The sequence below is a fragment of the Leptopilina boulardi genome, unplaced genomic scaffold (genome assembly GCF_019393585.1).
Source record: "Leptopilina boulardi isolate dan_hultmark-lab unplaced genomic scaffold, ZJU_Lbou_2.1 LbouV2_278, whole genome shotgun sequence".
Classification (NCBI taxonomy): domain Eukaryota; kingdom Metazoa; phylum Arthropoda; class Insecta; order Hymenoptera; family Figitidae; genus Leptopilina; species Leptopilina boulardi.
In genome coordinates, this window is record NW_026137838.1 from 5,575,497 (window position 1) to 5,600,508 (window position 25,012).

The 25,012-nt window shown below is 27.7% G+C and overlaps 2 protein-coding genes and 1 non-coding gene across 3 annotated transcripts; 1 reads left to right on the forward strand and 2 right to left on the reverse strand.

Moving 5' to 3' along the window:
- Nucleotides 1-1,481: 1,481 nt before the first annotated feature.
- Nucleotides 1,482-1,554, reverse strand: Trnaf-gaa (transfer RNA phenylalanine (anticodon GAA)). Its single transcript has one exon. It is a non-coding gene; the product is annotated as a tRNA-Phe (tRNA).
- Nucleotides 1,555-2,228: 674 nt separating this feature from the next.
- LOC127281738 (serine-threonine kinase receptor-associated protein) lies at nt 2,229-5,020 on the forward strand. Its single transcript, XM_051305608.1, has 5 exons — nt 2,229-2,525; nt 3,314-3,612; nt 3,716-3,945; nt 4,425-4,561; nt 4,635-5,020. The coding sequence occupies exons 1-5, from the start codon at nt 2,411-2,413 to the stop codon at nt 4,841-4,843; spliced, it is 990 nt and encodes a 329-aa protein (XP_051161565.1). The 5' UTR covers nt 2,229-2,410; the 3' UTR covers nt 4,844-5,020.
- Nucleotides 5,021-5,142: 122 nt separating this feature from the next.
- Nucleotides 5,143-23,036, reverse strand: LOC127281736 (uncharacterized). The gene is made up of 8 exons (XM_051305606.1): nt 22,889-23,036; nt 15,215-15,291; nt 14,319-14,406; nt 12,034-12,203; nt 8,914-9,860; nt 7,217-8,850; nt 6,050-7,106; nt 5,143-5,936 (listed from the first exon to the last, which is right to left on the reverse strand). Exons 1-8 carry the CDS (start codon nt 22,909-22,911, stop codon nt 5,676-5,678), a joined length of 4,257 nt encoding a protein of 1,418 aa, XP_051161563.1. The 5' UTR covers nt 22,912-23,036; the 3' UTR covers nt 5,143-5,675.
- Nucleotides 23,037-25,012: the final 1,976 nt, after the last annotated feature.

Consider the following 25,012-nt stretch of genomic DNA (forward strand, 5'->3'; position numbering starts at 1 on the left):
CTTGATTAGACATATTCATTTAGAAAAAGAAAAATTAATCACAATTTGTAAATTAAAATTTTTAAATACTTTGAAATTTTTCAATTATTCAAGTTAATTTTGAATTTGAAAAAAATCCTATTTGAATAATTATTTCTTATTGTTCTTTTATTCATCTTACAATTAGAATAATCACATAAATCAAGTGAGTTGAATCTCTTCGCTGATATATTTCTAATATATTTTAACAAATAGACTTGGAATTGTTTTTACAATTTTCTATACTGAAAAAAAAATTATTTCATTCAAATACTCAATTATTTGACTATTATCAAAATAAATATTTACTTGAACGTAATAATTTTTATTTAAATTAAATAAACTGTATTTGAACCGATAATTTTTGTATTTGAAATAATTTCTCTAATTGAAACAAATACCATTTAATTGACTCAAATTATAATTATATTTAATATAAGTAAATATTTATTTGAAAATAGTCAAATAACAGATTATTTATTTTTATTATTTATTATTTATTATTTATATTTATTTTTCAAAAAAGTATTTATGTACTTTCTAAAATTTTTAAGTTTTTTAATTTAAATAAAAAATTATGTATACGTAAAAAATAATAACAATTATTATATGAACATATATATATATTTAAATTTTATAGAAAAGGGATTGTGAATGTAAGGGCTTTGATTAATTAGGAGTGCGGTTTTCATATAAATGGAATATTCTTCTTTATGAATATTAAACTTTGTCTTTGAAATTTAATTTCAGAGTTTTTAAATTTAATACTAGAAGTAATTTGCTAATTATTTTATTTAATATTAAAAAAAAAGGAGAATAATGTAATAAAAAGGAGAAATATTCAGAAGCTATATAATACCAAAAGAAACTAATTTTTACATTGGGATTTTTTAAATCTCCATAATACAACTTTTGAATCTCCGGACATTGTGTATAATTAAAAAATTCGTCAACTTTATAAATTGTTATATACATTTTGTGGTTGTGGCACTGTCGTTTTTATGAGAACACTTGTCTCTGGGATGATATAACATAATTTCGTGAGGGTTTTAAATGACAAAGCACGAAAATGGGTGAATTTTATGTAACTTTTGCAGAAACACACTGCTGTGAACAAAAACCAAGTTTTTTTTTTTAGTACTCTCGAGATTTCAAAAATACTTTCACGAAAATTATTTTTATTTGTTTCCGTGCTTTTATTGAAAAAAATTTGATTATAACATTGATGAATTTTTTAAAGTGCTGCACTGTGACAAATTGGATCAAATATCATAAATCGAATGTACCTGAAATAATTGGAAAGTCTTCATCCCCAAAAAAAAGAAGAAACAAATTGAAATATTTTTTTCCCCTCAGTAAAATAATTTCAATAATGGGAGGATTAATTAAAAAAATTTTAATTAATTAAATTTATATAATAATAAAATAACTAATAGTTATAGAGCAAAAAAATTCAAAAAGATTGCCGAAACCCGGGATTGAACCGGGGACATTTAGATCTTCAGTCTAACGCTCTCCCAACTGAGCTATTTCGGCTGATGAAGGAACTTTCTATAAGCACCCTGAAGAATTAAAAAACATTATATAATCCTTATAAAAATTAAAAATTAAATAAAAAAAACTTTAAAAATGACTAAGTGATTAAAAAAAATATTTAACAAAATTAAAATTAATTGCAAAGTTTCTCTAATTTTTTTTTTTTTTCTACTAATATCGATAAAATAGAACACTGACTCTGGTGGGTAATTTCAAATTAATTCCTCGTTTCAGTTTTGTTTGTTTTAAATTTTATTTGTTATATTTTTAAATTTTAGAATATAATTTTTTTAATGTAAATATTATTTAGAATATTTAATATTTACAAATATTTAAAACCCTTAAATTAGATAAATAAAATATAATTTTATACATTTTTATATGAAGACGACAAAAATATAAAATGCTCTCCTTGAATTGAAATAATTAACATTGTGTGTTTTTTTTTAGGTTTGAAAATTGATGCTGGAAACTACGATGCAGTAAAGAAAAAGAAAATGCAAAAAAAAAAAACGTATTTACTGGAGGTTATTAATTCGAAGGAGAAGGGATTGTTCGAATTCAAGGTTCCGCGCGGTCGTCGTCGAGAGAGAAATAGAAAAGGAAGGTGAGTGTAAATATTTGAATGAAGGAAGAAGACAGAATATCGTCTGCTCTCTTCCTGTCTGAAGTTATCTAACAAACTATCGTCACGAAGTTCAGTATCGCGCGTACACTGGACTCGCGATTACTTACAACGAAAAAAATAAATTAAACGTTTACTTGTCAAGTTTCATATTATTTTTTCACATTAGTTAGGGTTTTTATTTTTTTATAAAATTTGTTATTATTTAGTTTTTTCAATAATAAGTAAATAATGGCGAATGTAAGACAGACTCCGCTTACATGTAGTGGACATACAAGACCCGTTGTGCATTTAGCGTTTTCCGACGTCACAGAATCCGGATATTATGTTATTTCAGCGTGTAAAGGTAAGTATTTATTATTTTTTAAATTAATATCAAGTTAATTGGTGCTTTTTTATTCATTTAATAAAATTTCATACAACATAACCTAACTTTTTTGCATAGTAATTTCTTTTCTGATCAGCTGTCAAACTTTTTGTGTCAAAACAATTTTTTACTTCCTCGTAAATGTTTTTCTACAATAGTAGTTCTTTTATTATAAAGTCTGGACGAGATCTTTTTTTTCCTTTTTTATTTTTGCTCTTTTTTTCATACTCATGTGATCTCGATCGTCTCGATCTCCTTGGCCCAGTTTTTCGGAGAGACTTCAAGGCTCTAAAGGGGATTCGAGGCTGAATCGTTGTCGTATGTGTATATATGTAATTCAACATTGCGATTTTCGATAAGCATCCTGTAGGAATTCTGTTAGGAACACTACATGACTTTAAATGGTATTACTCGAAGGTCATTGAGAAAAAAAAAAAATGATTACCGGAGATCTGTCCGGGATTTAAATGATTCTCAAATAACCTTGATCAACGTGACTAAAGTGTTTAAGATACAGATTTGATTATAAAAACATTTACACTTTTCGTTTATAAATTAATTATCAGATTTTCCTCTAGAGAAAATAGAATTATTTACAAAATACGTATATGTAATTTACATATAGGATAAGTAGATTTTTTATTGTTTATTTTATTGAAATATTTTTATTTTTTTAATAAATGCACCTTCATCTGTAATGAGCATGTAAAAAAATGGAAAGTTGAATAACTATTATTGAAAAATAATTAAATTAATTTTTTTTAAAGATGGCAAGCCGATGTTAAGACAAGGCGATACTGGAGATTGGATCGGTACTTTCGAGGGTCACAAGGGGGCAGTTTGGGGTGTAGCATTAAACCCTCAGGCCACCCGAGCAGCAACTGGAGCTGCAGACTTTAATGCAAAAGTTTGGGACGCAATAAAGGGTGAAGAGATTCAGTCTTTTCAACATAATCACATTGTAAAGTCTGTTAACTTTAGTTCCGACTCAAATTATCTTTGCACTGCCTCCAACGAGAAACTCGTTCGCATTTATGATCTTAATAAACCAGAAGCAGCACCTCAGGTAAAAAGAAAAAAGTTTCCTTTTTTTGCGTAAAGTTGAGGGATTTTTATTTTTTAATTTAAAAATAATTGTTTGCTAATATAAATCGTCTTTTTCTTTTCAGGTGTTTTCAGGTCATACGAGTGGTATTAGGCATGTTACCTTTTTTAACAATGATACGAATTTAGTTTCCTGTGCGGATGATAAGACGCTAAGAGTCTGGGACAAAAATAGCGGTCAAGAAATTAAACGATTGGATTTTCCTGCTATACCCAGTTCGATGGAAGTTTCCAAAGATGGAAAGATATTCACTACGACTCATGCCAATATTGTTTCGTTTTGGGATAGCAAAGAGTAAGATTGATTTTTGTTTTTGAAATATCTGTTTAATAATTATTCGAATTTGAAAACGAATCTTTATAATTTTCAATTTTTCGAAATTTTTAACTTTTGCAGTTTAAATAAAAATAATTATAACTAATTCAAGGTCTGAAATTAGATTCGCATATTTAATTACATATTAGTTACAAACGTTTATTTTTGATATTTTTATGTCTTTATTTTATGATTTTATTTATTGTTTTATTTTTTATGTTTTTATCCTTATAGATTTTTTTTTTATTTATCAATGGCTTTTGGCTTGAATCACGTACGACCCTGGCCTAATAGGAAGCAAACTTATTTATTTCCTGTCGCATCTGTGACAAGCGTTTAAAATTGTTTTATCCTTTAGATATTTGACTTCCTTTTTATTTAAAGAAAAAAGAAAATGAAACAACTCATTGACCTTGAATACTTTTATCGTGTACTAAATTATACTTTTTAAATTGCAGACTGACCAAGATACGCGATTATACTGTCCCAACACAAGTAAATAGCGCGAGTTTACATCCTGATTGCACTATCTTTGTTTGTGGTGGTGAAGATCTCAAGATGTATAAATTTGATTATACATCTGGCACTGAAATTGGTAAAAAAAATATTTTAGAAATATTTTATTTTGTATTTGTAATTTTGTTAATTAATTTTTTTTTTATTTGTAGAATCATTTAAAGGACACTTTGGTCCAGTGCATTGCGTGAGATTTTCTCCTGATGGTGAATTGTATGCAAGTGGCTCTGAAGATGGTACATTGAGACTGTGGCAGACGACAGTGGGTAAAACTTACGGTCTGTGGCGATGCATCGAACAACCAATTTTGCAAGAAAACAATTCTGTTATGAATAATAAACACGAGGTTCCTGCCAACTAAGTCAAAAATCGATAATTATTATTGCCTCTGATGTGATCAAGGCCTTTTTCACTGCGTATTGTCTTCATAATGGAAGAGGAGTCTTAGAACTAAGTCAGGGAATATAGATTTTGTACAATCTACTTGTGCCGAAATCCTTTGTACATATTATAATAGACTTTTAGACAAATGCTCCAATTCTCGTTTTTGCCTATACCATAAATTTCCAATATCTCCAATTTATTTGATCTGTTATCGAATAATTAATTTTTTTGTTTGTTTTTGTTTTAAAGATTCAAATTAAATTTTCGAAATAACGATTTTTTAAATTAACATTAACATTTATTTATTAAAAATTTACATTTAAGTTTTATATTACAAAATAAGAAATGGGATAAAAAAAAAGGTTTAATGATACGGCAGACGTGATATGAGCTAATACTTTGTTTTTTAAAAAAAGGAAAACAGTATTTGCTTTTTTATGTAACGTTTGGCAGTATCGTTTTTTATATTTTTAATAGAACACATACTATTTTTTTCTTCTCTTTCTAGGATGAACGTCAACAAGTCACACTTCTCTCTCATTCATACATATACAAAATTATAAACATCAGTGTAGAAATATCCAAGACTTGATCTTAACAACTATATTTACATTTACGCAGTTACACTTTCACACTCCTAATTTTCAAACTTAAATACCTAAATTTTTTTTTCGAAGTTTTGACTATTTAAATAAAGTGATTTTTTGCAAAAATTAAAATTAAAAATTAACAAATATTTGAGATTGAGTCTTTCAAGACTAATATGATAATTTTGAGTCTTTAAAATTTCAGTTTTCGCATTTTTTTTTTTAACCAACAAATTGCGAGAGATCGGGTAATTTAAAACCATTAAAGCTACTTGGTGTGTGGGAATTACGTAAATTGTTTCGTTGTTGATTGAATCCTTGGAAATTATTGTTGGAGGAGAATTGTGATCTTTGCGATGGTTCCGTTGCTGCAAGAACAAAACCACATTGAGCTGTGCAGACATCATCGCGTAAAATTGCCTCTCTTGAAGCCTCACGAAGAAGTTGGTTGCAGTCGGTAACTCGTAGGGATGCGCATTGCGTCTAAAAAATAAACGAAATTCAATTAAAAAAAATTATTATTGTTGATTTAAGTAGCAAAAAATTTTATTTGTAATTTAATTTTTTATGAGAATTATAATTCGAATTTTACTTACTCCTTCTGTGGTACAGATGCAACTGCTGCAGGGTGTTGGAAAACCAGATTCTCCAATTGCAACGTTCCTTCCACCGATTTGACATCCTTGACGTGTTTCTCGCCATGCAGAAAAGTCCATATGTGGCATTGAACCACATGGTACTCGTGGATTCAAGAAATTACTCGGTAAATCGAATGATGCTCTTTGCATTTCATTAGATTGATCCATATTTTCACATAAAACTTTTGAGAGAGTTGTTTTTCTTATTTCGGACAATTGTTGTTCAGTGAATTTAATAACAGGATCATCAGTCTCATACCAAAATCGATCACATTTTCTCGATTGTCTAAATTGAATGGCAATAATACAGGCAAATGTGGGACCAACAAGTCCACCTTGAAGTGGTCTTTCACTCATTCCACCGGGGAATAAATCAATATCATCCACAGAGGCGTAGACTTTTTTCATTCGTGCTATTACTTCCGGTGCCATTTCACGTGATAAATCATCAAATGTCGATGCACGTTTCAAATTACAAAGAGCACGATAATTATTGTATGTTGGCAAACCATGATCACGGCCACGTTGAATATTCAAGGCAATTAAATCGATTCCAGAATGTGGAATATGATGATTTTCAAAGAGATGATTTGTCACTTCGCCAGTGATGAATTGATCAAGTGTCTCCATTGGTGTGGCAGCGAGTCCACGAATTATTTCATCGCACATTCCTTGTTGATAGAGCATGTCAACGTTGAAGAAACCGTCTCGTAGAAGAATTGGTGGATCAACGGGTTGATAATTTGGATCCATACGAGGGATATGGGGTCGAAGGAGCGAATGACCGATTCTGTAGGCTGCAGTTGCGAATTCATTAAGTACACTTGGATTACATGTGGGGGAGTATTCTTTATGATAACCTTGAGGAAGAAGTTTAAGACCGTATAAACTAATGGCATTCCATCCTAAAATTCTCGGTAAAAATTCGTTATACGTAATGTGTTGCAGCATTGCGCTGATAATTCGTCGAGTTTCCTGGAAGAGTTTCTCATGATCCCAGTGAGGATTCTCTTTCCTATTTAAAAAAAAAAAATCAAAAATTTAATATTAATTTTTTTCTAATATAAATTCATCATTTAATTAATTTTCTAATATTTGTTTTATTTTTTCAGAACAAAGACTCACCGAAGACCTTCCATAATTCGATTGTGCTCTCGGACCCAAATGGTGTGCATCACTGTCAATCCAGGTTGTTCAGAAGCCCGACCATCGCCGCCAATAAAACAGAATCCCGACGGTGACTTGCATTCCGGATGTGTTGGCGATTGTGGTAATAGATCTTTTCCTCTGCCTGGATGTGAGGTAATATTCATTCTACCATTAAATCCACGAAGAATATCACAAATGCAACTGTTCTCGCCATAAATGACGGAAGCGTCCAAAAATCCTGTATTTTGATTTACTTGTTCTCTAGGGCCCAAATGCTGTTGACCGGGTAGTGATCTCATTGATGGGAAACATAGTCTTGCACCTGTCGATGAATTGAGTGTTGGGAAAAAATGATCACCAGCTGGCATTGGAAATGGATTACATTCGGGATGTACTGTTCTTGCTGAATCACATGATCTACAGCTGGGAATTGACTCGGCGAATCCTTTATGAATTGGTGTCATTGTCAAATCATGATCAACAAATTGCGCATATTGCATCACCATTAATGTGTAACGATTGTGTAAATTTGAAATATCGGGATGAATTGTTGTTGAGATTGTTCGTGGATTTGGTAATGAATTTCCAGTGACGGATGTTTGTTTTGGTTTTGAAACACCGTCATCGTATGCTGGTGGCAAGAGTCTTGCGAATGTTGTCAATGATTTTCCCAAATTTGGATTACGTAAATTGTTACAATGACCGGACAATGTTCTGTAGGGTGTATTGGGATCACATGGCGATTCATCAACTGGACAATCAACTTCTTCGTGATTTGTTGCCTTCTTTTTGGGAATTAATCCTGATACATCGACATTTTGAAGGAGATCAGAGAAATCGTTGTTGGGAAATCCTAAAATATTGTCAGGTGTGTCGAATGCTTGTCTTTTTCGTCGTCGACGCTTGAGACCTTGTGGACCATTAAGAATTTCGTTTGTCGCGAGTTCGAAGATAATTGATGAATTAGCTAAGAGGAGAGCATCTTTATTGGCTTTTGAGAAACTTGCCGCTGTACCAGCTGGTGATTTTGGATCAGCGATTCTCTGCTGAAGCCATGATTGATACTCTAATTGTTGTCGTTTGACTAAATCTTCCTCGGCTTTTTTCAAGGCTGCCGCAATCATTTCGGAATCAATTTCTGAAGTGATTTCAGTAGCTTCGGTTGTGCTCATAAAATTGTCGGTGATTGGCAGTGGCATTGGTTCCTCACTCCAGGGACTTAGATCCAAGACTTCGTGTTGATTGCAGGTAATTTGAACGTTTAAGTACGGATCTTGTTGAATGAAGGATTTGTGTTGAATTTTAGTAATTTTGGTGTTTGCACACAAGATACCAGCGAGGGTAACCTTTCGAATTTCCAATAATTGATTTGGCGAAAGTCCAGATGGTGGGATGTCGTTCTCGTACCAAAAGCGATCAGAATTGCGAAGTTTTGTGAATTGCTCCTTCAAGAGGCAGAGGAATGTTGGACCAACAGCAGCACTTTCTCGTGGAATTTCCAAAATTCCACCGAGAAGAAGATCAATGTCCTCTACTCGTGAATACATTTCTGCGAGAGTTTTCACATCTTTTGGACGAATCAATTTTTCCAATTCTGTAAAATTCTGAATCTGGGAAAATAATTATAAAAATTAGTTTTAGTTTTTAATTCTCGAAATGATGAGATTACTTACTTGTATTTTATTTTCAGAACAATATGAAATGAAGTCAACATATCCTGGAATTCCATGATCTCTGGCAGCTTGAACGAGAAGTGCACTAGGATCCCAATTTGGAAATTCTGATATTTGATTGCTGATGTCCAAATTGACATGCTTTGAGGATGATGTCAAGTGCTTTTCAAGAGAATCATTATTGTGTGCTGACAATGAAGTCAAAACTTGAAGAGCAGCGAATGCCACAGCATCTAAAGCACCTCCACGATTTGTCGAAGAATATCCAGAATAATAACCACTTGTGGCTGGTCTTAATTCAGGATCTGAATAAATAGCCTCGCCTAGAATACTTGGTACGTATTCATTAAAAGTAACGTGCTGGATTTGAGCAACAACCGCTTTACGGGCTTCAAGGTATAATTTTGATTCATCCCAATGTTCATTTTGTAATGCCAATTTCTCGGCAATTCTGTTATGTTCCGAAAGTAATGCCCGATAAATTTGACCTAATGCTGATTGTCTATTTTCACAGAGTTCACAACCCAATGGATCAACTTTGCCGTGACTATAGGTCCTTAAATTGTGAAGTTTCTCATCTGTATTTCCATAGAGATCGGAACCATCCAAATAGCCGGAGGCTCCATTCATTTGCTCTCGTTTCTCAAAACGACAAATATGAGAGCTTACAGTTGGTGCTTGACGATAATAATTGGAACATGATCCAACTTGATCCAGTGACTCATAACATTCTGGATGTTTTTGTGGATTTGAGCAACAATCAGTTAAATTTTGAGAATAAATTGGAGTTGAAATATCCCTGAGTATCAACTCGGTCCAAATTCCAGTGAGACTTGTGAGACCTTCATGTTGATCATTGATATTCAATTGACTTCGTACTTTGGAAACTACATCAGGAGATGATGGTAGACTATGTCTGCTTACTGATTGTCTTGGAATGCTGATTTCTGCAAAAGAAGGAGGTACTTATTAATAATAGCTCCAATAATTCAATAGAAATTTATATTTATCGATTTTCAAAAAATAGAAATTAGATCTCGTAAATTTTATGAAAATATTCTAGACTTTCTTTATTGTTGACATAAAATTTTGAAAAGCGAACAAAACTCTTTTAATAATTTGTCAATTTAAATAATTTAATCAGGTTTTAAAATTTAAATTCCAATATTAATAGTCAATATAAAAGTGAAAATCATTTATTTATTAAACTTTCGCTTTTCTAAATTTCGAAAAAATCGGTTTTAATTTTAAAAAAATTTAGTGTTTCGATTTTTTTTTTAAATAGAAGAATTTAATTTGTAATTGCTTGTTTTTTTTTTTTTTTTTTTTTGACAATTTATTCGAAAAGTTAAAGAATTTTCTTTGTTTATAAATTAATTTAATATTCATATTAGATTGGCGCGTAAACTTCCCTTGATTTAAATTAGGAATATATAATTAAGTTGTAATAGTTGGATTACATAGATATGGAAAACGTAATGCCCTCCTACGTTCAAGTATTCACTCTCTCCGATTATAAACGCACGACCCACAATTAGAAACCCACTGCCCGTAAATCGGCTACCACTCAAAAGTTCTTACACTAATACGATTATTATTAAATTTAAATTATTATTATTATCTACCTGAAACAATGCTCTCAATTAATAATAACAAAATTTCTTTACACTATTTTCATTTCCGCATTTCCAATTCGATTAGAATACTCTAGTTTCAAAGCCGTTAATTACATAAAAAAAAGGTAATTAAAATACATTGAATTAAAAATAAAAAAGAAATTGATCTAATCTCCCATCAAAAACTTTCTCTGAAATCAAGATTGTCTTTTTCTATCAAAAATAACTTAATTTGAATTTAAAATCAAAAATCTTTTTTTAAATATGAACTACTTAATTCATTAGAAAAGTATTCTATCTTTTTTGGATCTATTTTTGAATAAAAGATTCATACAATTTAATCCTCTCTTGAAATTAAGGTGACAGTAAAGTCATTAAAATCGAATCGTCTCTCTATTTCGAGGTCGTTTGTAAAGGACGTCCAAAGGTTGAAGCACAATATTCTGATCAGGAAGCCAGAGAATGGCATCACTTTCTTCGTTCTTTTCACTTTCATATTTTCGTTGGGATTCATTCCCTGGCCCACCTGCTTCTCTTTTTACCCTTTCTCTCATCAAGTTCTCCCAATGATCAGAGAGATCCCGTTACCATACGAAATTCAGAACATTTTTTTTTTTTTTTCTTTCTTTCAAGACATCAGAAAAAAGCAGGTCAAAATTGATAAAAATTTCGACATATTTCGTAAAATTGGGGTACATAAATTTCGTGAATTTCTACATATTTATGTTTGGTTAAGACCCTATAAAAATCACGAATTCGAATTTACAGTCTTTCGAAATTTATATCGTTGAATTTTTATTTATTTATATTAAAAGAAATTTTTTTTGAAATTTGAAATAGAAATTTAACTTTATAAAATTCGATTCACGGAAAAGGAACTAATGAAGTTTTTAGAGAATTTTCTGATAGTCGTAATAAAGAAATTCTAGGTGACGGATTATTATTTATATATACATATAGTTGTGTTGCAATAATCTGACTCTCTATTTCATTGGCGGATACCTTCTGCATGCTAATTTATCTTTTCTAATCGGGACCTCGTGCCAACTTTAAGCTTCATGTCAGTTTATGTATACTCGAAATGAGTCTGCTGTGCACTTTAGAGCGCGTTCTAATTTTCACTTTCCACTCTCATGACATGCTAAATGATCGTTCATCAGTTCAATGAACACCATATAATAATGCCGATCCAAGAGGATCCAAAGAAACAAAAATTTGCTCTCCTTTACACTCGGCGGTAAAAGTCTCTTCACCTCTCTGTTAATCATTTCCTTTTGCTTTCTTCTAAGTCACCCATCAGGTATTCTAGACTCGTTGAGAAATTTCTTCCCGTTACTTCCTTCTTTTTTTTTACGCGTCTTTCTCGTTTAGAGAATATGCTACTTTTTTTTCCATTTCAATTTTTCTTTGACAAAAATTTATTTATTTTTTTTTTTTTTCTTTGAGAAATTGTGTAAATTTTTCAATTTAGACATTGAATAATTTGTATAGAAAATTTACGTACCATCAGCGTAAGCAGGTGATAAAACTTTGAGATATGGAGATCCTCTTGCTCCCCAAGCAGGATGCCTCACATTGTTGCAAGCACCGGAAGGTGTTCTATATTTGCTAGGCGGACATGGACTTTCCATTGATTTGCATGATTCCTTGGTCGTCTTTAATCTATCTTGCAACCTGAAATTTGACGTAACAATCAGAAAATTGATCAAGTTAATTAATTCAACTTAGGTTCTAATTACACTTCATTAATAAAATTTTAATTGTAAATTCATTTGTCTAATTTTTTTTCCTTAGTGCAAAAATTTTTATTTCAAAAAAGTATTGCCAATTTTTTTAAATATAAAAGTTAAGAATAAAAATTAAAAATTTACTTTTGAAAAAAACAACTAAACCTTCAGTAAAAACTCATAACTCTCGCGAGTAAATAAATCTACAAGTACAGGATCAATCTCCTTCCGTGTATTTTTAATAACTTCCTTTTCTTTAAAAACTTCTTTCTATACTTCCTTGTATGGTAAATTCTCCATTCTTCTCAAAAAAAAAAAAAATTAAAAATATCTAATGTAAAACTATTCATCCGTTTCCGATTTTTTGCTTTTAAATTAAATTAATATTCTTCTCATAAACGATGGATTAATGAATTTTTTAGTTTATTTAAAGTATTTTAAAAATGAGGAAGTTGTTAACACATTTCTCTTTTACTTTACTTGTAATTATCTGTAAAGAAATTCCCAGTTTCTAATATTGATCAAAAGATTTATCGATTTATTTGAAGATAAATATTGATAATAAAGATTTATTGCTTTAAAAGAATTGTTTTGAAAGAAATATTCATAAGGGATTTATATTTGATATTTATTATAATAAATTATGGATATTTTTATATCGATCATATATAAACGTCAGTTTATAAATTATTTTTTTTTTTTTTTAATTAATATCGAGTGACGTTGTATTTTTCAAATCGATTATTATTTTTCTGTCGCTATTTTAAATTTAAATAAGTAGTAATTTTCACGTCTTAACGATAATTTACATGAACGTTAATTTTGTAATGCCAATTAAATTGATAAATGGATCATCTTCGATAATTGACTTTGATTAGAAGCTTTCTTCTACTTTATGGATTGTTATAATTTAAGAGAAAGATCTATCTGATCAGTTTTCCAATATATTGTGTGTTAATACTTTACGGTAAACTTCTTTTTCCTGTCATGAATGTAGACTTGGTGTTAGGACTTTTACTTTCATGGTCGCAGTTATAGTCAAGAGCGAGATAAGTTTTTAGTTCGATGATAATTATGGTTTGGATTCTCTTTCTTTGATCTTGTTCGCAACGTATAATTATTACTTAAAATTATTTTATCAATCATATAAAAGTTGTAATCAAACTTCAAACTTCCTCACGGAAGTAGATTTTTAATTAAATTAAATAATTTAATTCAATTAATCAATAGATTTAGAAAAATTTTCTTGATTGTATTTTGATATTTGACTTGAATTTTAATTTTCAAATTGATTATTTTATTCTCCCAAAAACAAATTTAAAAAAAAAATTTTTTTTTTGAAAGAAGATTCTTTAATATAAGTGTAATTAAATTTTACAACCATTAACCGACCACGCTGCCTTCACTCCTTTTCTAGATTCTTTTCACAATATCCGTTTCAGAAAGGCTTCAAGGTTTTGTCTTTTTAATATGTGCATTAAAACTTGAAATGCAGGTGAAATTAGTTTTATTAATTTTATTGGCTTGTTTATTTTTCATAGTATTAAATTGTATTTGAAATTAATTGCAAATTACAAAAAATCTTTATTCAATGTTATTTAATCATTGATCAGTGAATTATATTTTCAAATATCAATTTTGAGAATTTGAGTTTTTGTTTTTTTTTTTTTTTATTCTGTCTAGACAGCTAATTAACATTTCTCGAAACCTTGTGGGGGATATGTTAAAGGATCTGCCTAATCGAGAAACCTTTAGACTTTTTTTTTTTATTTATCAGGAAGTCGAAACGGATTTAATTATTTAAATGACCTACGTAGAATCAGACAAAACTATGAGCATAATAGAAATTTGATTTTAAACGAAAATTATAATTTAATTTGAATTAATTTGACTTGATATTTTTAATTTCGAAAAGAATCTAGAAAAGTTGGTAAATAAAATTTTTAAATTTAATTTTTGTTTTTTCCATTACTTTATATTTTAATCTTTTGTCCCTTTTTTTGGGGCTTAAATTTAAAATTTAAAATTGGAAAATAATTAAAATTGCAAAATTTAGTCTTACCAGCTTTTTGATTGACGAGCGAATCGCTCAGCCTCGATGGCAACACGTGCTCTCGCCTGTAGATCATGGTCTACCCCATATACGTAATCTGCAAGAATTTAAAAATAGTTGACTTATTTCAGGCGAATTAAATTAAGTAAGACTTTAAGGAAATTCCAAAGGGGGTTTAAAATTACGTCAATGATGGAAATTCTCAATGAAACAGAATTTGAAATTCAAGGACAAGATCATTATTGAAATCGATTTTTTTTTTAAATTTAGAAATTAAATTATGATTTTTTAATTACGTATTTACTAAAAAAAAAAAAAAAATTAAATAGACTTTATTACTTGATGTTATTTAATTAATAGTATAGTTACTAAATATTTCAGTTGAGATTAGAAAGTAGTCTTTAAAATATTTCATAATTAGGATTATGTTCGATGAAATATGTTTATCCTTTTATTAAACTATTATAGTGTTCGTTTTACTTTTTAAAAAAAGAAATGTGAAAAGATTATGAAATAGAAATTAGAATTTGAATTAAGTGTTAATAGTATCTATATTTTTTTTAAACAAAATTTTAACTTTTTTTTTTCTTTTTTGAATTATATAAAGGTAGCACAATAATAAAAAAAAAATTGAGTAATATCAACTGTATGGAAAAGAAAGGTTCATTTGAAGATTACACTTGTAAATTAGGCTCTTCATTGTTATACGGGCAATTTCGTTTTAATTCCTTCAAAAAATCATGAGAATAGTCTCACATACTATTGTTTCCCGATTGTATAATTTAAAAAGCTCTTCTATAATCGTTTGCGTAATTCTTTTTGCAAAAATTTCTCCTTCCTCATCAGGCAATATAGTTTGATTAGCGTTAGGTATAAAATTTGTTTTTTTAATTATTATTTCTTACCAGAAATGTCAATTTGATGAATCGCTGGGGAAAGTGCAAGGGCTGAAAAAACCACGAACAACAGTCCTAAGCTGGTTCTGAAACACAATTAATTGCATTGATTTTAATTACACTCTTTATGAGTCTGATTTCATTATGATAGTGTGATCATAGGTCAATTAACTTATATTACATAGTATTTCAGTTAATTTTACACTGCATAGTATTTTTTTTTAATTATTATAAAATAATTTAAAATTAAACAGAGGGTTTGGAACTTTTTAGAGAATATATTTTTTTAATTTTCATTTTAAATAAATAATATCAATAAAATCAAAATATAATAATTTCAATAGAATTGTATCGTTTTTATTGGTATTTTAATTTTATTATATTTTTTGACATATTGTTATTGATATTTATTTGAAAATTATTGGAATTTAATGCATTAGCAAATATATTACGAATAATCTCGACACTTTCTCTAGCGGGAGAGTGAGAAATAGAAAACGAGACAATAATCAGAAAAAAAAAAATAATCCAGTTGAATTATGCCTACGTTTATCCTCAGTTACCCGTGTTATATGTTATAAATTATTAAATTATCTTCTTCGTCACTTTTAAAATATCACCTTTACACATTTTCATTGTGCATTTAAGTGTTCAACTAAAATCATGTAATATTAAAAAAAAGCTCTTTCAAAGATACTATTTATAAACATTAAAGTCAATCGTAAAATTAAAGAGATTCATTTGCAAAACAATAAAAATTTCTTCCGTAATATATTATTTATTTTTTTTTTTTTAATTTCAGTTGTCAATTGAATCATTATCTAATTAATGTCTTCATTAAAATTTTATTCTATTTTATTATATTCTTTCATATAAATTTATTCTCACGCAGTGTTTTATATTTCATAATTTTCCATTTATTTTAAACTTTGTATTAATAATATAGAAATAATTTCTAAAAAAGAATGTTTAAATTTAATATTTATGAGAGTCGGAATATTTAATTGAAAATTATTTGAAATTTATTTCTTTTTATGAAGAGATGACTATTTGAGAAATAACTTCTCAAAGAAATTTCCTCACTTCTTCATGACATCTAGATATTCTGTTTAAAATTTCATAAGAGAAATTTTTTTAATCATTTTCCCCTTGTTTTATAAGGTAAAGTTGAAAATTACCGACAAAATAAACTTTAACTTTCATCTTCATTCCGTGAGTAAACTATGACAATAATAATTGAGAGAGATACTCTCATAATTTGTTTTTAATGTTTTCTTTCTTGTTGAAATTTTAATTGTGAAAATTGTTTTGGTGATCCACCTAAAGTTTAATGTTTTTACTGTCTATAATTTTCTTCTCCCTATCAAGGAATTTCATTATAAATAAATAATTTATTCTTTCTATATAATTATTATTTGTTAATTTTATTTATATTCAAAATAATTTTTTTTTAATTTTTTTAGATTAATTTATTTTTCTATCATTATTTTGAAAATTTAAATAAATAATTATAATTAATAATTTAATGAAAGAATATAATAAAGTGTTAATTGAAAAATTATTGAAATTAAAAGTAATTATATTTAAATGTTATATATTTAAATATTAATTATTATCATCTAATAATTATAATTAAAAGTTAGGAGGAAAATAATAGTAATCAAATAATCAAAAGGTGTAGATCTTTTTCTAATTGATTTTAAATGTGAAATAGAATCTGATGGAGGAGTTTTTTTTTTTATTAATACACTCTTACTTTTAAAATACTAGTTCAATATATAAATACGAATGCGGATGTTTGTTGCTTTGAGTGTTAAACAGGCTCGACTTTCAACAAGTAGCCGTAGTAGTAGTAAAGGTGGGCCTGAATGGGCCTCAGGCTATTTGAAACCAAGTCCAGGGCCTACCACAGCCTCAGGGAATATTTCTCGTCTTTTCTTTTTTCTTTTTTTTTTTAATAAATATTGAAAAAACTTATTTTCTATCAACTCTCAAATACATCAATTTTTAAAAAATTGTTTTTATTTTTAATTAAAATAATTTTGAAATTCAAGAAATTAACTTTATTTATTTTTAAATTGAGATCACATTTTTACTATATTAAAAAATATTAAAATTTCACTGCGAAATATGTATATTTTAGAGTTTTGCGAAAGTGACTTAATAATGTAAATTTTCTAGATTGAAGCTGATTTAGAAGTCATCTAATTTACATAAATTATTTTATTTTTTAATATTCTCAGTTATCATTGTCAATAATTAATAATTCTTTATTTATTAGATGCAGTTGAGAGTTGTAATCGAAATTTTAATTTCTTTTTACTTTCACTTGAACTAGAAAAGGCGTATTTTAAAATGAGAAAAATCATATTATGAAGTATATTATTTATTTAGAATTTGTATTTTTTTTTTATTACAAAAATTTGATATTGATATAAAAATTGAAATAACAAAAATGAAATGAGTTAAAATCAGTTACATTTGTAAAACTATTCTTTATTGTATAATCAACTTTTTTTCAAAAGAAAAAAAATAGTTTTTGAATTGATAGAAAGGAAAAGCGTAAGATATCTTCTTTGGTTTTTTTTAATTGACAAAAAAAATTATATTTTATTTTTATTTATTACTTAATATTATTTTTTTAATTATATTTTTTTTCATTTGAATTTTTAGAATTATAATTGAATAACATTAATCATTTGGATGCTGAAAGGGGACAATAGGATGAAAATAAAAGATGTTATAATAACGAAAATTAAATAATACTTTTTCTGAACGTTTCAATGGAACTTTGTCATTCTTAAATCTTTTGATTTGAAAAGAATTGAAGTGTCAATAATGAAAATCTTCAAACAGAAAAGTTATGATTATAAATAACAGAAATGAGAAATGGTCAATAATTTGTCAGTCGGCGAATGTAAAATTCTTGTCAATTCTAACTAAACTTACATGAGACGAGGGGCTCAATAATAATTCAGTGTCAGTGGGTCAGGAGAAATCTTTCCCCTAGTTCCGCACACACGTGCGACTGATTGCTTTTTTTTACAACTCCCTTTTTTTTCATAAATTTTAAATAATTCCATATTTTTTTTAGTATATTTGCTTTTTTGATCATGTGTAAATGATCTTATCAAATTCTTCTATTTAAAAAAATTAAAATTCATTATTTGAACAATTAGAAAAAAATTCAAAATTCTTTTTTTGGAGATATTTTTAAAAGTAATTGAGAAAGTGTAATTTAGAAAATTTTAACTATTTTTATAAGTGATTTAATTCAAGAATAAATTATTTTTTTTTAATTTGCCCCTTACTATAAGGAAAGGGAATTTTGAATTCAAGTAAAATTGGTAAAAACGACCTTTTTCACAACAGTGATGACCACTAGTCTAGGACAAAAGCCTTCGGCGGTATCAAGTTGGTCCGAGACCACTTTCACCCGCAAAGTATTTATAAGCACTTCCTATATACGTCTTTCCATTGCGGTTTATTGCCCGATGGAATTCAATGCTCGCGACGACCATTCAAATTACATATGTCTGTTATTCTATACACTCGTACACACTTGTTACGCATTTAGATCCATTTTTTTTTATTGTCTAATCAAACAATAAAAAAAATACAATTTTTTAAATTAATTCTTTTCTGAATAAATTCTTCAAATTTAAAAAAAAATAAAATAAATTTTTATTAGAAAATATTTGTAGTTTTTGGAAAAATGGGACACAATTTTTTTCTTACGAAAAAATGTTGTGGTTAAATTTTCGAAATTGAAAATTTTAATTCAGAATTTTTGGAATAAATGTAAAATAATTTAATTGTCAATTTATATATATAATAAGAGAAAACAAAATGTAGAGAAAGGAAACAAGAGAATATCAAAAGAAATAAGCGGTTCTCCTTGACTTCATCTTCATCGCCGTTATTCTCCTAGCTCCGTTCTTTCTGTTACTTAACCGAGGGACGAGCACAAACTCTTGACAGCCAGTTACTTTTATTTTCTGTCTCGCGAGTTATAATAAGTTAAGCATTATAACGTAACCGATATTACTGTAACTATGCGGTGTCGGTAAATAGGAACCTAAACAGCGAATAAGTCGTTTGTCTCTATATATATAAATAAACGGAATTGGAATGCGAAACTTTAAAAAGTCATTATGTCATTAATGAGAAATTATTACTCCATATTAACTAGGGCGAATTGCGTTGATTCATCTATAAATCTTAATGTTGACATTTGCGGTTTTGTCGTTGACCGATATATATTTTCCTTTTTTTCTCAATTATTATACAATTCTCAGTCTTCCGGTCACATCTTTATTGATGACTTATTTTTCCCTCTCACTTGCGAAATCATTGAACTTTAAGAATTTTTCTTTAAACTGATTTATTTATTTATATTTACAGTGAAAAAAAATTTATTTGTATCAAACAATGATTGATGGAGCAAATAAATTAAATTTCATTGAAAATTAATTTTTATAAATAAAAGAAAATCTATTTCATAAAGGAAACTTTTTTCATAGAATTCATATTTACAATCTAAATTACAGAAGTTAATCGTGAGAATTTATTTTATATTGTATTTTACTGAAAATTGACATTCATGAAATCGTATATTTTATATAGTAGAAGGATTTTTTTTTTATTCTAGGTCATTCACACGATTTTCTGTAATAAAAAAAATGGAAGTTATTTATTTTTATTTAGTTTTCGATGTAATTGCTTTTTCATACCTGCTAAGTAATTTAATATTTTTGATAGATTTTTCATAAATTGTCTGAGAAATATTTTTATAGTCACAATTAAATGATAGTGACGATTGTAATTCCAATGGTTATTTAAAAAAATAACTTTTTTATTAATAAAAAAAAATTATTTATCAAATTATTGAGAAAGGTAATTGAAAATGATTTTTATATTAAAAATGGAAAATTGAAAAAGCTTTATTACATTAGAACTCTTGACTTTAATGATTTAATGTCTATTACCAGTAGTAGAGTTATAAATGAAATAATTACAGTAAATAAAGTTTATTGGTTTTAAATGATTCATTTTACAAATCTAAGTAGTCGATTATTAATTATATTCATATTGTTGATTTCAGTAACCTAATAAACTAAAACAAATTGCAGGTCATTCTAGCGTGAATTTGAGCTGCGAATTCAATGAGCCATTTATACGTACTACTGATACTACAATTTCCAGTTCTCGTAATTATTATTTCACTTACTTTTCTCAATGACTAACACATTAGTACTCTCTTGATTTATTTGCTTTGATTTAAAACAAATTTTTGCTTTTCTAAAGACGATACATTTTTCTTTGAGTATTAAAAAAGTAAAAAAAGAAAAAGATGATTCAAACTCAGTGAATGAAATTATTTATATAATTTTAATTGGTCTTGAATACTTAGTGTTAATTTCTTTCTTGTATAATAATATATTATTTTATATGAAATGATAATTAGATTCGAGTTATGTAACTATTTACGTTATTATAACAAAAGATTGATTAATAATTATTCAGAAGAAATTGTATTGTAGCAAAGATATTAAAAAAAAAAACCTGCTGGAAATAAATACTGAAAGTGGCTTATTTACTTTCAAAAAGGAATTTTGAAAATTAGATATACCTATATACAGGTACAGAAATTATATGTTATACAACAATGCAAGCAGAAAGTAACTTATAATTACTTTAATTTTATTTATTAAAATTAACATACAACATACAACAATATTATTTTGAAATTATGAAAATAAACTTTGAACAGACGCTTATTAAACTAATAAATTAGATAAGTAACGGATTTTATTCAATGAAATGAAGAAAAAATTATATTATTAAAATAAAAAAAGAAAAAATTGATAGAAATTTTCTATATAATTAAAACAAAAAAAAGAAAAATTGATGGAAATTTCCATCAGAATTTTCTTTGGAGTTTTTATAATTTTTCTATTCGAAAATAAATATGAGATTGAATTTAATTTTTATTTATTGAAGTTTATTCTACATTAAAATATATAATAGAAATTATGATTGCATTTGTACAATAATTTATTTGAATGTAGGAGAAATTTTAGAGTAATTTCACTAATATTTTTTTTTTATTATTTTAAGAGAAAAGTAAATATTCTTGATAAAGATAAATGATTTTTTAATTGTATATATTTTTGTATGATAATTATATAAAATAGAATGGAATAGAATAGAATAGTGATTGAAGAACTTAATAAAGTTCTCTTCTTGGCAGATGGACAAAGAAAAGCCAGTCAACGTAATTGACATAATAAAATGTCTCCCGAATCAAATAACTCGTATCAAGAAGTGAAAGCTGTTTTCATATGATGATATTAACATAAGTTAAAAAGATGAACGAAAACGCGAGATTAAGTACAAAAACCGGTTTTAATATCAATTCTATTATTTATTAATATTAATGCTTCCACAAGGTATAACGACATTTTACTTTTTTCAAATTTATGAATAATTCAATTACAAATTGTTTTCATTAATACCGAATTATTTTTAAACACCGTATTTCATTCATCTTTGCTTATTTTTTTTTTTAGTTTTCTTATTATTCATTTAAATAAAAAAAAAAAAGTAAAAGAAGAATAGATAAAAATAATTGTTGGATTAGATGTTGATATGTTTTTTGACAAACTAACAAATTGTCGAATAAAAATTATTTGAATTTCGTATGAAAATTTTAATTTTGAAATTTTTTAACTTCCAAAAAACGCGTGAGGCAATTCTTGTATACGACCCCGGTCGAGTTATCCAACTCAAGAGATTTCACCACGAAGACTCTTGTATATAATACTACTTTGAGCTGATCGTTGAGCCTTTCTTACGTTCCGATAATAATTTCTCTTGTGACTCTACGCGACTGCAAAAACGAGCATCTTTTTTGAATTTTTTTCACTTTTTTTTTAGAAATAGAAAGCATTTTTTTTTTAATTTACTTTCTCGAAAAACCGAAATTCTCATTAATAAAAATTCTATGTCTTTAATTAAGAAAGGGAAAAATAAATTAGTTTATTTCAATATTCTAATGATTCAAATTTTGTGTTTTCTGAGAAAATTTCTTCAATTACGAAAATTGAATTAATTTTTCTTAAGAAATTAATTTAATTTTCGTAATTGAAGAAATTTTCAAGTTGAAGAAATTGAACTTTATATGAATCAATCTTGATATGCAATTTAGAGTAAATCTTGAAGTTTTAATTGTTTCCAGATAATAACATTTTAAGTTCATGTTGAACAGAATTTATGTCACTGGGTCACTGATCAGGATTAGGAATATTACACTCGTGAGCGAGAGAAAAGTCAAGTGTGCGTAATCTGTCAATGACAGTGTATATAGCTACTGATTTTTTTTAAGCTCTCATTTTCAAGAGGATTCATGATTAGCTCCTTGACTTTTCTCAGGAAGGACTTCCATTAGACTTTTATTAAGGACAGTCATTTTTTCAATAATTTTTCTATTAAAATACAAATGTAAATTTACCAATATATTTAAAATGAGAAATTCTGAAAATCAAAATTTTGATTTTTTTTTTAATTATTTGGAATTTTGAGAAATTTTCAAATAAAATTGAATTAAAATTTTTTGTAATTTAATAATATTATTATGTTTTAGGTTCCTGAAATGAAAAGAAGAAGAAGAAGAAGACTTACTGAAGGATCGCGATCCTCTTCATTCTCAATGAACCCTGCCTCACTGATTTGGTGTATCGAAATTAATACCGCTGTTTCTTCCGAACTTCTAAGCACTATGTACACACCTATCGTGCCTCGTGGACAACGACATCGAGTCCAATTAATCCACAACCGCCAAAGATCGTCACGCACCTGTGTCTAAAGACTCTCTTTTCGAGAAGTTCTCCTCTCTCCCTCTTTGCTGAGTGAAATCGAGAGGATAAAATTCCCAGATGGTGGACAAGAGAATCCGTTCCGGGGGGGAAAAAAAAATTAAACGATCCTCAACAACGGACGTTCTTTCGAGATAATAAAAAATCCAAAGGAAGATTCAATCATCGAGAAAAATGAAATGAATAATTAAGGAAAAAGAAATATCAATTTAGGTGAGAATAGTTAATTTTTAATCATTAAAAAAAAAAAAATAGAATTTTACACTAAAAAAAGTAAATGAAAAGAAGAGTACACAAATCTGTAACAAACTGCGGAAGGAAGAGAGAGAGAGACCGGTTACTTGTGTGCTGTACGAGACGATGGTTCTCGTATTTACCGTACTGCACCTTCTCCTATGGTTAAAAGAGACCCCACTCTCTTTTTAAGGTCCCCTCTCGCTCGCTCCCACCCCCAGGTGGTTGTATGTGCAAGATCGTATCCAAGAGTCATGTGATTCTGAGTCCATTTACTAATCACCAACAGAAAATCTTCCCTCTCTCTTGATTGTCTCAATGTTTCTGTCTTTCTCAGAATCTTTCTTTATTCCTTTATTTCTCTCCCTTTGACGAATATAGCCTCCTCCAATTTTTTTTTTTTACTCCTTTCGTTTTGTTAGCATCCGGCTGTGCTTGTGTAAAAGGTTATGCAAAACATCATGTGACTCCTGATTCACAGAATAAATTTTCAACCAATTCTGGAATCCTACCCTCTATATCTATACCTGTTTTTATAACACAATTCATGTTTTTTTTTTTCTGAGGGGAAATTGTGATGTCATTTAAGACATAAAAAATTCCCACTCAGTTTTTAGAAAATTATTCATTTTATTAAAAATTTAATTTAAAAATATTTTTAAAAAACAAAGTATAGTAAAAAAAATTGTTTTATTTTCTATTTCTATTATTCAAAGAGAAAGTGAGGGTGTAAAAATACAATTTTGATTTTAATAAAAATTTCTTTATGAATAATAATATTAAAAAAAAAAATTGACAATCCCTTCGTGAAGATAATGTAGAAGACAAAACTGGGACGACTGTCGTTGATTTGCGAGAAGGTAACGCGAAGATCGACCTCGTCATCCCGACCTTGACCCCTCCATTAAAGAAGCTCCTAAGGAGAGAATGAAATCTGCTTTCCAATGGGGATTTTACCAATCCTATATACTTGATGAAATAATATATTTCGGAATTTAACGCCATTTTCCGTCATTCGTTCCTCACGTTTCAGTTGTTTGTTTACTTTTCTTTTCTATCAAAAAAGTAAAATTTATTTTAAATACTATTGATAATTAAAAATTACATAATTTTAAAATTACTTTATTAAATATATTTTATTTCATTTAAATATTAATGAAATAAAAAAATATTTATTTTAATTTCTTTATTAATTTAAAAAATTGATTTCTTTCTTATTTGAATATTGAACTTTTGTTTATAACTGAATGTTTAACATTTTGAATAGTGGTTTTACTTTCAGCTATAAATTTCTATTAAGTCAAAATTAATCACCAACTAGTTTGTATGTATCGATATTTTTTTTTACTGTTAGTATACCAATACTTATAAAAGAAGGAAGAGCCACAGAGCACGTGCAAGAGAAAGAAAGCATTTTGTTGCATTCGAGACTTTAAATTACAAACTGAAATAACACGATGACTCAACAGAACTTACCAACAATTTTGCACAAAGTAAAACTTAAATATCATCAGACATAACGTTCACAGACAATAAAATATATATTTAAATAAGTACATAATTAATTAATTAATTTTCTTCACGATTATAACACTAAAATAGGTAAATTAAAACTATTTTCCTTTTTTTTAAAATCCTTTTTTTTTTGTCAAATTATAATAAATATTAAATAATTAATAATAAAAGTAATAATAAT

Coding starts and splice junctions, on each gene's coding strand:
- LOC127281738 (XM_051305608.1), top strand. CDS start 2,411: ATGGCGAATGTAAGACAGACTCCGCTTACATGTAGTGGACATACAAGA. Junction 2,526..3,313: donor TGTTATTTCAGCGTGTAAAG/GTAAGTATTTAT, acceptor TTTTTTTTAAAG/ATGGCAAGCCGATGTTAAGA. Junction 4,562..4,634: donor TACATCTGGCACTGAAATTG/GTAAAAAAAATA, acceptor TTTTATTTGTAG/AATCATTTAAAGGACACTTT.
- LOC127281736 (XM_051305606.1), bottom strand. CDS start 22,911: ATGAAGAGGATCGCGATCCTTCA. Junction 9,861..12,033: donor ATCACCTGCTTACGCTGATG/GTACGTAAATTT, acceptor CTTCTTTTGCAG/AAATCAGCATTCCAAGACAA. Junction 5,937..6,049: donor GCATCTGTACCACAGAAGGA/GTAAGTAAAATT, acceptor TTTATTTTTTAG/ACGCAATGCGCATCCCTACG.